Source organism: Lampetra fluviatilis, chromosome 26, assembly GCF_964198595.1.
Source record: "Lampetra fluviatilis chromosome 26, kcLamFluv1.1, whole genome shotgun sequence".
NCBI classification, from domain to species: domain Eukaryota; kingdom Metazoa; phylum Chordata; class Hyperoartia; order Petromyzontiformes; family Petromyzontidae; genus Lampetra; species Lampetra fluviatilis.
The window spans coordinates 1,071,039-1,085,257 of NC_136300.1; the positions used below are offsets into that span (position 1 = coordinate 1,071,039).

The following is a 14,219-nucleotide window of genomic DNA, read 5'->3' on the forward strand; positions in this document are numbered from 1 at the left end:
AGTGGCGATGTTTACATACCGCGAACCAGACACATACAAGCACAGACACGCATGGTGGCTTTCATCCAGCCATCCGCACTGCACGACTTATTGATGTTTTAAGGCTGAGTCGACCTAGGTGAGAAGGCTCAGGACTAGTTCAGGTGCAGTCTATCTTGGCCACTGATGTTAGCCGTGGTGGGGGTAGAGCAACAACTCAGTCGGCGACACTGCCGTTTGAACAACTAAGCGGCCGCCCATAAATGACGTCACGCACCTGGGGGGGGGGGGGTCAGATATTTGTGACGATGTGTGACGAGGGGGGGGGGGGTGAGAAATGTGACGTCACATCAAAATGCGCAACTTTAAATAAATATGGACAACACGTTCTACTTAATTAAATAGACTTTTTAATAAATGTTTTCTCCTACAACATCAAAGTGCAGCGCCACATTAAATACGCACTACAATGACAATAGTTTAAAGCGATTTGAAGCATTATTTATTTTTGGGGGGGCGGGGCAGAGCTTTGTGACGTCATATTTGAGGGGGGGTCTGACTTTTTGTGACGCCGTGTGACGAGGGGGGGGGTCAAACATAGTCAATAAATCGCGTGACGTCATTTATGGACGGCCCCTAACAACACAAACTCAAGACGTTCGTCAATAGCTCTGCCTTAGTCGACGTTTCTGGCAACGACCCTCATTTATGGCACGGCACACACCCACACAGATGATGTAGCTCTTCGTGCTTTGTGGAAGAACCAATTCGGAGGCAGATCGCCCGTGACACACGAAGCGAACTCACCGCTCCACCCCATCCATTCTTTATGATAATCGTGACCATAATTATTTAGCAGGGGAGGAGGAGGAGGGAGGGAGGAGGAGGTAGCCGAGACTCGTTCTGCGCTTCCTACAACACAGAGAGAGAGAGCGCGCGCCAGCACTCCGGACGTTGTACAGACGTGAGTCGTTCTACGTTGTTCAAGAAGGTTCCGCAGCCGGCTGCTTGAAGACACACCGCACGGAGTTGTCCATACCGAACTGCCGCCCCTGGAAGGTAGAGTCTGTGCAGGTTCTACAGATGATCATGACTCTTGAGAGAAGTTAATCACTTGTAACTCCCCCCCCCCCCAGCCGCTTCGCCCTGCCGGCTTCTGCCGCGCTGAACAACTTACAGCCACATCCCCGTACGCGGGGCTCCGTACAGCGAACATCGACAGCACAGGACTCGGCGACGACATAACCTCCACCACATTGTCCATAGACACACACACGAGAGACACACACACACACGAGAGACACACACACACGAGAGAGAGAGAGCCATGGAAGATTTGGAGGAGCTGCTGTGCCGGGTCCAGTTCATAGACGACACGGACCCCTTCAACAGCACCAACTTCCCGGAGCCATCGCGGCCCCCAGACGTCCACTTCGCGCTGCACGTGGCCGTGGGCGAGCAGCTGATCGCCATCCACCGCCTCCTGCACCCGCCGCACGAGGTGAGGAGGAGGAGGCGACGATGCCTGTGGGTGACCATTCTGTTCCGGGGGTGGCAGAAAGTGTGAGTTTAGCACGTCGGCTTTCGCGACTAATATCATCCATCATATAGGGGGGGGGGGGGTTCTATCGATCTAAGCCGATCTAGCCCAAACAAACTTTTATTGTGTCAGCAAATGTGTTTGGGGAGTTCGATGCCCCAGGTGTGCTCGCCACGACCAGGCGGCTTCAGCTGAGAGACACACAGAGGGTGCCTCCAGTCGTGCTGATCCTGCTGCAGTAAACCACTGTAGCAGCACTGACTGCAGTGGTTCACCACAGCTTATGATGCACACACTAACATTGCCCAGAGACTAACATTGCCCAGATACTAACATTGCCCAGATACTAACATTACCATAGACTAACATTGCCCAGAGACTAGCATTGCCCATAGACTAACATTGCCCAGATACTAACATTGCCATAGACGAACATTGCCCATAGACGAACATTAACCATAGACTAACATTGCCATAGACTAACATTCCCATAGACGAACATTGCCATAGACTAACATTCCCATAGACGAACATTACCATAGACTAACATTGCCCATAGATTAACATTGCCCACAGACGAACGTTAACCATAGACTAACATTACCCATAGACTAACATTGCCATAAACTAACATTGCCCATAGACTAACATTGCCCATAGACTAACATTGCCCACAGACCAACATTGCCCATAGACTAACATTGCCCATAGACTAACATTGCCCACAGACCAACATTGCCCATAGACTAACATTGCCCATAGACTAACATTGCCCACAGACTAACATTGCCCATAGACTAACATTGCCCATAGACTAACATTGCCCACAGACTAACATTGCCCATAGACTAACATTGCCCACAGACTAACATTGCCCATAGACTAACATTGCCCATAGACTAACATTGCCCACAGACTAACATTGCCCACAGACTAACATTGCCCATAGACTAACATTCCCATAGACCAGGGGTCGGCAACCTACGGCTCCGGAGCCGCATGCGGCTCTTTACGGGCTACTTCTTGACAATATGTACGTATGTACAGTATGTACAGTATGTACATAGATGCATTGCGGCTCTTGAAATACTGAATTTTGTACCGAATTGGAAAGAAATGGCTCTTCTTGTTATTTTTGGTTGCCGACCCCTGCCATAGACGAACATTGCCCATAGACTAACATTGCCCATAGACTAACATTGCCCATAGACTAACATTGCCCATAGACTAACATTGCCCACAGACCAACATTGCCCACAGACTAACATTTCCCATAGACTAACATTGCCCAGTAGACTAACATTGCCCACAGACCAACATTGCCCACAGACGAACATTAACCATAGACTAACATTGCCCATAGACTAACATTGCCCATAGACTAACATTGCCCACAGACCAACATTGCCCATAGACTAACATTGCCATAGACTAACATTGCCCACAGACCAACATTGCCCAGTAGACTAACATTGCCCACAGACCAACATTGCCCACAGACGAACATTAACCATAGACTAACATTGCCCATAGACTAACATTGCCCATAGACTAACATTGCCCACAGACCAACATTGCCCATAGACTAACATTGCCCATAGACTAACATTGCCCATAGACTAACATTGCCCATAGACTAACATTGCCATAGACTAACATTGCCCACGGACGAACATTTCCCATAGACTAACATTGCCCATAGACTAACATTGCCCATAGACTAACATTGTCCATAGACTAACATTGCCCATAGACGAACATTTCCCATAGACTAACATTGCCCATAGACGAACATTTCCCATAGACTAACATTGCCCATAGACTAACATTGCCCACAGACCAACATTGCCCATAGACGAACATTGCCCATAGACCAACATTGCCCATGGGGGCCGTCCATAAATGACGTCACGCACCTAGGGGGGGGGGGTCAGACATTTGTGACGATGTGTGACAAGGGGGGGGGGGGGTTGAGAAATGTGACGTCACATCAAAATGCGCAACTTTAAGTAAATATAGACAACACGTTCTACTTAATTAAATATACGTTTTAATAACATCAGAGTGCAGCGGCACATTAAATACGCACTACAATTACAATAGTTTAAAGCGATTTGAAGCATGTTTTATTTTTTGGGGGGGGGCAGAGCTGTGTGACGTCATATTTCAGAGGGGGTCTGACTTTTTATGACGTCGTGTGACGAAGGGGGGGGGGGGGGGTCAAAAATCGTCAAAAATCGCGTGTCGTCATTTATGGACGGCCCCATAGACTAACTTTATCCTTTACTACCATTACCCATAGGCGATTCTCTTCTTGCGTATGGCAGCAATATGTCCGGGAGGAGCTCGTTAGATGCCCGAAGGCTGAGGTCTGCGGCTGTCCGCGACGAGAGAGAGAGAGGGCTTCAGCAGAGCGCGAGCGCGTGAGGCTTCCTCAGCACCACACAGATGTGCTTCAGGGGTTCACCGCGTGACCCCAAGTCTGGATTAGATGGCCACGTGACCGTGGCTGTGGCTTGGCTTGAATTTTTCGTTCACGAAGGAGGTGATGAGAATGCAACGTGATAGATTCTAATACGCCGCGGAGAATAATACCCCCAGAAGTGTGCCCGGTAGGTATATGGTGTGTGTGTGTACCGTCTTTAAATACACAAATCAGCCATGCCATACCTGGTCTAATGCACACTCATCGGGTTATCAGTCGCACCGCCAATTTGTCATGGGGGTTGCGTGACCATACTTCGCCGCGCTGGTCATTGCGGATTAGTGAATTGGCGAGGCGTCGATATCACTCGCCACTGGTGATAGCCATGGATGGGATGCGAACTCTGTTGTCCAGTTCGTGCCCTCACCACCGGTCTATAAATGGCTGCACGTGAACACGGCGACTCCCGCCATCAGCTCTATCATGCACCGTGCCGCAGCCGACTCTGCGTCGTATTTAACGTCGGGCTGCACCGGTGTGTGTGTGTGTGTGCATCCCCTAGATCGACTCATCATTAAATCAGTACTGCACTTGGTTCGGTGGATAATAATGCCAGTTCTTTAACCCAGAAAAGCCCCGCTCTGTCGTAATACTTGTTTTCATGAGAGATGTTAATTGGGATGTTTGGCTAGTTCCATTAATGAACGCTTGGTATGTGGTAACATTTGCTAAATATAAACACTTTTAAATAAAGACGTGTGGGGCCTGGTGCTGGACACATGACCCTCACGCGTGCCCCGCAGGCCCTAAGAGGTGCCCACTGACAGCCCCCAAAACGGTGTCCACAAACCTACATGTGGCTTCTTTGGGTGGACATAGTACAGCCGTCGCTTGGTGTTCACTCTAAAGTAATTTCTGAATTGCAATTGCCCCGAAGAGTGGAAGAGTGATAACGCCAGGCTTGTGATCTCTTCTCATTAATTGACTGCCGAGAATGTTAGCTTGGCTGTCTGGGATAACGTCTTTCATGTTTGTTGCATTCATTTCCATAGAACAATTGCCTGAGTTACAATAATTTTTAGTCCAACCTTGCAGTTTTCTTTATTAAATTCTTGTTTCTCTCTCCATACAATGACATTTACTTAATGAAGTAATTGGGCTTTGTCAGGACACGTCTCAAGAATGGATTATGGCCAGTGGTCGAGGCTTATGATGAAGTGTCAACCATCGTGAGGTCTGTGAGAGATGGCCTTCATCCAGCAGTGGATAGATGATGGTTGCTGCTGATAATGATCGACATGCCGTTGTTTTAGGAATGTTCTCTAGACAGAATGTACCGTTAGTTACATGTTAGGCCTATCAAAATCCCCTTATCCATATGTCTAGGAGACCTGATAAGATATATGAATACTTGAAATAAAAGCCAGAACAGCATTTGTTTTACTCAATGGGCTAGCTACAGGCGCTGATGTAATGCTTTTGTGTGGGCTACTCTAAGCAGAGCCACGGCCATATAAATGTGGAATTTCCTCGACTTGCCCAGTTTGATCAAAGGAGGGGTGAGCATTACCGCATGATTGTGTGATCATTTAAACAAGCCGGTTGCCTTTACAGTGAGGACCTTCCATCTGTGCTCCATATCTGTAACGTGAGCACATTATTCTATTATTAATCCGATTATCATGAAAAGGGTTATATGACAACAATAATTATTGAAGGGAATAGGGTAGACCCAGAACCGGTTCTGACATTAGCCATGGCCAGGAATGAAACTGAGGCTTCCGGGTTAATCGTGCAGAGAGTTACCCACTGTGCCACCGCTCCACGCCCCAGACAGTTGTGAATTGTTTATTCTGAAACTTGGACTTGCACCTCGCCACTGGTGAATGAATAGCTGTGGTGACAACCTGTTCACGCTCCTGGGGAATGCGCCATGCCTATTGGTGCACATTGCGGAGGGTGCCCATTGCAGAGTCCTTTTCTTGCGCATGTCTGAGTGTAAAAACCCTGCACTGCACTGTTTATCAATGCTGCACAATTTCAAACAATTCTCCAATGCCATTTTATTCAGTATTCCACAAACATAGAGCACAGTTATTTCATTATCGTGGCAGAGCAGCGCGCAGATGTTGCGAGTGCCTGATACGCTACTAACCGGTCATGTGGCTCAGCAGTAGGTTTGGGGTCAAGGTTTTATTTTGGCACAGGTAAAACCCATTGGGCAATAAATGCTCAGTCCATCAATCCTGCCAGGGTTGGTAAAATATGTACCACGTTGTGGTGAAATCAACACTATTGTGGCGAAATTTGTACTACCTCGCCGCGTATACAGGAGGTCGTGGGTTCGATACCCACACCCTGATGCTTGTATATTTGGAGTTTGCATGTGTTCCCCGTGGTCGTGTGGATTTTTCTCTGGGTACTCAAGTTTTTCTTCGAAAAAAAGAGCTAAATAGCTCGGTGGGCCTTAGCCGTGGAAATGTGGAATGTTCACCACAGTCTCAGGGCTGTTAAGGAGGAGACGGACACTGGGCCTGATTCTTTATTGGAGCAAGAATCACTTTGACTTCAAACTGGATACACCGTTACGGCGGCGTGGCAGCCAAGTGCAGATTAATGAAAGCAATAAAGCGGCAGAGGACATCCCAGCGAGTCGGCCCACCTGGGGCTTTGTTATTTGCACATCATTGCTGGATCTGTTCAGACTTGCAAGGCATCCTCACTCGATGGATGCAACACTACACGAAGCGATTAACATGTGGCCTCTTGTGTCGCCACGTTATTAAAATGCAGTACATTTGTCGTCTTGCTACTAACTTAAAAGTAGAAGTGTACAATAATTGTACCTCCATTTGTGTTAACCGTGATAGGAAATTGTACTGGTTATGTTATACATGAGGTGCCATCTACAGACTATTGAAGCCTATAAGCAAATTGGCCTAGGTTATATCAGAGCTCCCGCCTGGGCAGTTTTCAGCAAAATGTATGAATGCTTGTCTTGACAGCTTTGCATTGCCAACACAATAAATGCGTCCCTTAGGCCTCGGTTGACATGACTACCATTACCGACGGCGTTAGAACCAGGGCCACCGCTGATGTAATACTCTGTGTGTGTGTTAAAGAGAATAGGGTGCAGCAGTGCTGTCAGACACTGCCATGATATTGGTCTACGGAAACCTATATTTTATCTCATCACTTTATCTCTCATCACATTACCACATCACATTCTCTCTCATCACTTTATCTCATCACAGCAGTGTAGAGTTTCAGATGCGATTCGCGGATGGCGAAAATCGCGGATAGCAAGTTTGTGATTAACGAGGGAACTCCTCCGTGCACAGAGACCATCCCAGTGGGCCCTCCCATGTGCTTTTGGAGTGTACCACGTGTTGATCGGCGTGGCTTGCGAAGTTTCGCTGCACGCACTGCGAGCTTCTTCAAGAACCGATTTCAGGGCCTCTCTCCACCGATCACGTGGCATTGCCAGCTGCTGCCGGAGAGCAAGCTACGTGTGATGCTGGCTCTTCTTCCGCTGCTGCCGCAGCAAGAGCATCGCACGAAAACGTTTGCGAGGATGAAGCCGATTGGCATCTAGAATGCAGTTATTGTGTGGACAACACGGACCCGCAACAGCTTGAACCTCCCCCCACAGGCACCTGTAGAGGTGCGTGTGGACGCAGCGTAATACCGCCGTGGGGTGTGTGTGTGTGTTGCAGCTGGACGACTGTGCCCTGCAGCTTTCGCACTGGTCCATGTACCTGGATCCCGAGTGCACGTTGGCCGAGCAGATTGAGGACCTCGATGGCTTCCAAGAACAAAATGGGTGGGTGCTGCTGCTGCTATTGCTGCTTCTGTCGCTGCTTTTACTGCCGCTGTTTCCTCTCACCTCCTAGCACTCCTCCCCTCTGACTCGCTTCCATACCCATTGTCCCTCCATCTCCTCTCCCACTGTGCCTTGCCGCCGCCCCTTTTCCCAACCATTGCCTGCTAAGCCCCCCCCCGACCCCACTCTGCATTCCCAGTAGCCACCCACACATCACTTGTGTCCTCATCATTCCTTGTGCCCTTCAGCTTCTCGTGCCTTCTGCAATGCACGCACTTGAACCTTCGCTGGCCTTGATCAAAGCGGCTGCTTGAGCCCATTGCTTGCCCGGCACATACTTGGAGGCCCCCACTTGTCCGGCCACGCAGAAGAATATCCTACCCTTCTTTTTGTTGTTGCCGGTAGAATATTTACGGATTGCCAAAGCTAGAAAATAAAAAAAGTGCTAAATGTCATTTTTGATACAGAGTAAATGCGTGCCAGAACACATTCCAGCCACTCAGTGCGAATGTTGAAGGGCTTTTTGTTCATAGGTCTTGCGGGTGAGGTCACAGCCTTGTCGGACTTCCATTTACAAGTACATCGGGTTTGCTGTCTTGTTGTAAAGTTAGCACTTCGTTTTTCATGATATGATGGAAACACAAAGCGATTCCCTGCTCAGGTGGTGCTCATTTCCTGTTTACAGCCACGAGCCAGCCAGTGGTGATAACTCCATGTTGTTATAGGGTGGTAGGGAATGATGGAAGCTCTCCTATCCACAAAATCTTACAACGTTTTTATTGACTCCAGAGGGAAGATGGGCGGCGTCAACCCCTCCTCACCAGGATTTGACCTCGCGACCTTACCATTTTGAGCGGCTCACTCTGTGGCTGAGCCACCTGATGGGAGCACGTTACGGTGCCTGTCCAGTTTTGCTTTCCCAGTACTTGCATTTGCTAAAAACGAGCACGAGACGTTCGTACCCGGCGCACAAATTACGTGCAGTGCCGAACGAACTCTTCTCTATCATAAATACTCAATGGCACTGAGTAGATAAACTCAAACGCAATTAATTCCCTGCCGCGTTGTGCGCATGTGTTTATGTGTGTGCAAGAAAACTTGACGGGTTTTTTCCCATTACAGTGCCCCTGCACTGGTATTTAAGTGGTTGGAATTTCGAGAAAAAAATGTGGGATTTTTTTTTCACTCTGACATTTACAAATCTCTAAATAGATGATGCTAAGTGATCAGTAAAATAAATGTTTTACTACGGGTGAAATATAAATATGCCTGTTTTATCACGCAGTTAAACAAAGATAATTTTACGTGCACCGACTCAAACGGCTTCAGACTTTTGTTTTTATGTCAACTCATCCGATCTTCGTCATGACGGTGAACCGAAATTGAACATGTGTGTCAAGTGAAAGTACTGTCATCCCCTTGCTCTCTCTCTCTTTCCTCTACAGGAAGGTGAAAAAGCACACTGTTATCCTGCGCACCAAGCTGTCAGTCCGTGTGCACGCCTGCATCGGTAAGTGCACAACATTTTGTTTTGCCATTTACTTACAAAAATTGTACAAAAACACGGGGGAATTACTTTGAGAACAAACAACATAATTTATTCTAGAGCACTTTGCTTCTTCTCCAGGTCGTGAGTCCAGGATGATGCTTGAGTGATTTTATTCCTGCGGTCTTTGACTCCTTTGGCGCGGTCAACAACGCAGAGTGGAGTAGTTTGCCATGAGTGCTTGCTCCGTGTTTTTGCTCATTCGCTGTTTCTCCACAAATGGTCAGGAATGTTTTTTACGTCCCTAACTGGGTTATTTTGCGATTGCCGCAAGTGATGTTGGCAGCATCAGCATTTTCCTTTCTTTTTTTTCTTTCACGAGATGCAAGAGAATTCGGCTGACACAAGGAGTACGCGCGTAAAACTCATTGTTAACGGATAATGAATTTCACACTTTGTTGTTCGCACGCGGGGAACTTTTTGTTCCGTCGTGAACAATTTCTAAAGTCTTTAACGTGGAGGAGCAGCGGAAGCAGCAGCAGCAGCGGGAGTTTGGAAACAAGGTTTGTTACGTTAGTAACATCCGTGCCTGGAAATTAAGAAACTGCTCGTATGAAAATAGCCTGTGACTAAATCAACTGCAGTGCGCCCGATTTTGCCAGATCTTGGAAGCTAAGCAGGGCTTGGACCTGGATAGTGCTCGGATGGGTGACCACCACCACGCATGTGAAGTTGTGACAGGCGGTTGTGGGGCCGTGCTACGTAGTTGCAAGTAGAGAGGGCAGCGCAGGCAAATGCCACGTTTGAACTGTGCTTCTATGCTGCCTGCCATCACTAACGCTCACTAGCCAGTGTGGTGAAGTACAGTCCTCGTCAAACAACCCCCATGACCTTACACGGCAGAGGTAGGCCCTCGTCCCGTGGCGGATTGACGAAAGGGCTGTCACGTGTACACGGGATGAAAGTCGCCCGCAGCGACGCGTCTTTTGTTTGGGTGAACTGCGGCCCACCTTTTACGGCGCTTGCAATATTGGTGGCTCTCTCAAGCTGTAACAGGAAACGTGGGTTGGGCCCCCTTGATGGCTGTCCACCACGATAACAACGCAAGCGAAACCGCAGGCGAGGGCTGGCCACTGCAGGCTGCCGCTGCATGAGAGACGGTCAACCCGCATGCAGATGCACCCGCTGTCTGATCAGGCGGCTGAAGAGGCACCAGTTTGTTCGTAATGTGTCGAGCTTTTTTGGTGTTTAGTTTACATATGTAGCGTTGCCGCGTAAAGCGGCGTACGTTCTAGAAACGTTGGGAGAGGTTTGTTCAACGCAAAGTTAGCCCCTGATATTTTGAGACGTTTTTGAATGCCTCAGAGTTTGCATTGTTGGCCGAGCGCGGCGATAACAAAAGAAACCATAACCAAAATAGAAAGCGGGTTATTTTTTCAGCCCTGAACTCAAGTTTCATTCATGCCCAACAGTGCTGTGATTCAGACCTATAGGGGGCCAACTTTATTTATTTATTTAACATACACTTTATACGAGTAATAAAATAATAAATAAACAAACAAACCGTTTGTTGTTTCATTTTAATAAATATCATACTTTAGCCCCAGCAGCCTCTGGGCCTCTCCTGTCACGTCTCTGCCTGTGAAGACACGCTGTGCACTCTGCGGTATTGGCATATTACCCAGAACATTAGCTGTCACGTTCTTTGGGTCTTTCGGTAAAGCCACGTAGATAGAAAAAAAAAATAATCAAAATAATAACAATATCACGACGTTTCGATCGCAACACAAGCAACCGTCTTCAGGTGAAAAAAGAGCTATGAATTCCTGCAGTCACGAAAGTCACCTTCATCATCACGAGCCATGGTCTACCCACTGTTGGATGAACGCCTCGCCAAACCGTCACCATTTCTCACGGCCTTACAATGCAGTGACCCATCTTGCCCCTCTGCACACCAGCTGGTTTCATCACTCCCATTCCCACGGTGGATCTTTTAGTCTCGACCCCGGCTATCGTCTCCTCTCTAAACTAACGATCTCGCGACGTGTCCTGCTCAAGCCCGCCTCCGATGAGCACGGTTGGCTACGTACGGTGCGAAATAAGTTCCACATACATCCTACATACTTTAAATAATAAAGGCATTGTTGGATCTGAAAGTTTTACCCTTTCCATGAAGCAATGTAATGCTTATAAATAAAGCAAACAAAAGTCAATGTAGGCCCTCCAGACAGTGCTGTGCAGGAGGATTTATAGAGGAGGCAAACCCTGGAGTGGTTTTGATTTCCTGAGCTTCATCAGCAGTGTCAGATCTGTATATTTGTACACGTGTATAATACATACATATATATCCTCAGGCAGAATTTTAAGTTAAGGAGAGCTTCAATGTGATGGTAGTGTAATTCGGGATGTTACATTTAGTAATGTCCACCAATTTCTATTAACTCTTTAACTTACACATTTCATGTTGTGTCATGCCAAGAGCAAGGTAATCACAATACGGTAGATTGTCCGTACACAATGCACTGTGTCTTCTGCGGTTTAGACACAGAGGGCAGAGGTAGATCAACGGGTCCTTGCCGAGCTCACTGATGAGCATGGGGAAATATGGTCGAACAACCTCTGACCAAAAGTTAAGGGGCGGCCTTCTTTCAGCAGTCGATTGATAGAGGTCTGTAAAGTATTGTTATTTATTGTTATATTGCTTGTGTGCATTAAGCTCCGACCTAGTCTTACAACTATAGTTCTGTTTAAATAACATTGAAATCGGGCATTCCAAATTATTGTTTTGTTAAATCAGAATAAAGATAAAATGATAGCATTTAAATATCCATCGTTACATTGCAATGTCTTGATTTTATTTCATAAGGGTCATGTCATTTGTTGTTCTGCCCAGCGCCACTGAAGAATTGGTGAAATTCGATCAGCGGGCTCTGCTTTGTGGCAGTAAATGACCGCTTTAGCCAAATTGAGCCAGCATGTGAAACGAGAGAGATGCCAGCATCCCTCCAAAAGGGAGGCGGATGCTTGCATTTTGCAGCATTCCTTTTGTTTTGCTAAGACCCCCAGCATTTTCGCACAAAGATCCAGTTCAACTCGATTTTTTTCAGACGCTGCCACGCCATACTTGTTAGAACACTGGACTAGCAATCCAGAAGTTTCCGGTTCGACTCCGTTTCCCTTGAAACGATGGCGCAAGTTTATTAACTCTCCCACCCATACCATAGGCCTCCGTCAGGTGAAGGCCCTTTCACCAGCAGTGGCATAACCCAGTAATTGCAGGGATACGTCTTTACCTTTTTTAAATACTCGCCCAAACACCTCTTCATTGGCAAGGATACGACCGGGCGTATTCCTTTGAACATAAGAAGAAAAGCAATTGTGATTCCATTGCTGTGTGTTAAAAAAGAAAACCCCCCTCAGGGAATCCAGGCTGCAGCAGCCTATTGGGAGATGGCTGTATTTATGCCTTTGATTTAACGAGAACCTTCGCTTTTGGCGCAGGCTTGTGAGAAAATGTAATTGAAAGCACCTGGCCTGTAATTACGGCTGCCGTTTAAAAGAGTTCTATGCGAGCGCCGGGGCTGGAGGAGAGAGGGCCACTGGGTTGTCCACACACTGAGCTGTAATTTGTGTTGTTTTTTTATTTCTCGTACAACGTTTCATTAATGCATGGCTTTTAATGGGCAAAACAATACTCCTAAAGAAATTACTTTCTACCAAACATTTTTTTCAAAGCCACAGCAATACATGTACCATTTATGTTGGCCACTGGCTATGCAACAATTAATCGTCCCCCAGACCCCCACCCTGGAGATGTGATCAATTGTCATTATTCGGAGGCCTGATTCAACTTGTTTTACTCCTGTTTGCCTTGTTTATGTTTTTCTGCCTCTTTTAGAGTTTTGTATAAATTAAATATCAGCAACATTCGCATATAATGTTCACACTATTTGCATAATAAATGTTCACACACTAATGGCCTAGTAATATAATACAGTAGAATATTTTCCCAATGATTCATGAATGCAACTTTATATAATGGTGGAACGATGCATATATTCATCAATTTGTATCGATTATTAATCTCATTATACCTGCATAGCATCCCAACTGTGTAAGAGTCGATGTTGCTTGCACCCCGTGTACGTTGCACCAAATGGATCCATGCCACCTCTGCAGCCACTGGAGGTGCTACCAGTAGCTGCAATATTACAAAAATAATCATTGAATCTGGCATCAAATCGTGACTGAAGCTGGACAATGAATTGACTCGCCGGAGTTGGGCGTAGTGCGGGAGGGTAGTTAATTGTGTCGGACAACTCATAGAAATGTGTAAAATGTAATTTATTCAAATCAAATTGAACAAATGTGAATTTAATTCTTCCACTCCTGGTTACATGTATATTGGCACCAAAACAAACACTGTATTCAAAATCAAATCGCTGGAATGAAACCAGGTGAAAACATCGTCGACAATTACCGTGTTGTAGCTAAAGCCCTGCAAACAGCAGCCGTGGGTATATGCGAGCTGTTGGTCTTGCCAAACAAACGCCGTTGAAGACTTGTCTGGCTGGTTTAGCTCGTCTGGTTGTATGCCAGCCATGCAGCCACATTGCAGGTCACTTTTGTTGTTACTGAACAACAGTGGTGGAATTTGTGCTCGGGGTGGGTGGTTTCTGTCCAGCTGACGAGGAGCAGCACATTTGCACGAGCTAGAACGATATCGGCAGTTTATTAAAAAATTGTTGTTCTGCGGTCTTGCCCACCTTCACAAACTCCTCACTTGACCAACGTGCTGAAGTTTGGGGAAATATCTCCCTCATGGCCCTCGTGCGTCCAGCGTCGGATTGACAGAATCAGGCTGGATCACGGGGGTATTAATTAAACATATTCATATGAACATGTATTGTGAGTACATAGATCCAAAAATACAAGCTTACACAGGAATATACAAGCTTACAATTAT

The 14,219-nt window shown here is 46.8% G+C and overlaps 1 protein-coding gene across 1 annotated transcript in view; it reads left to right on the forward strand.

Annotated features, from left to right (window-relative positions):
- The first annotated feature begins 899 nt into the window (after window positions 1–899).
- LOC144941944 (FH1/FH2 domain-containing protein 3-like) overlaps window positions 900–14,219 on the forward strand; it is a 62,210-nt gene continuing 48,890 nt past the window's right edge. Inside the window, exons 1-4 of the mRNA XM_078868482.1 lie at window positions 900–943; window positions 1,116–1,480; window positions 7,661–7,767; window positions 9,213–9,277. Of these exons, the coding sequence (XP_078724608.1) occupies window positions 1,307–1,480; window positions 7,661–7,767; window positions 9,213–9,277 (346 nt within the window). The 5' untranslated portion in view covers window positions 900–943; window positions 1,116–1,306. The remainder of the gene's footprint in view (window positions 944–1,115; window positions 1,481–7,660; window positions 7,768–9,212; window positions 9,278–14,219) is intronic.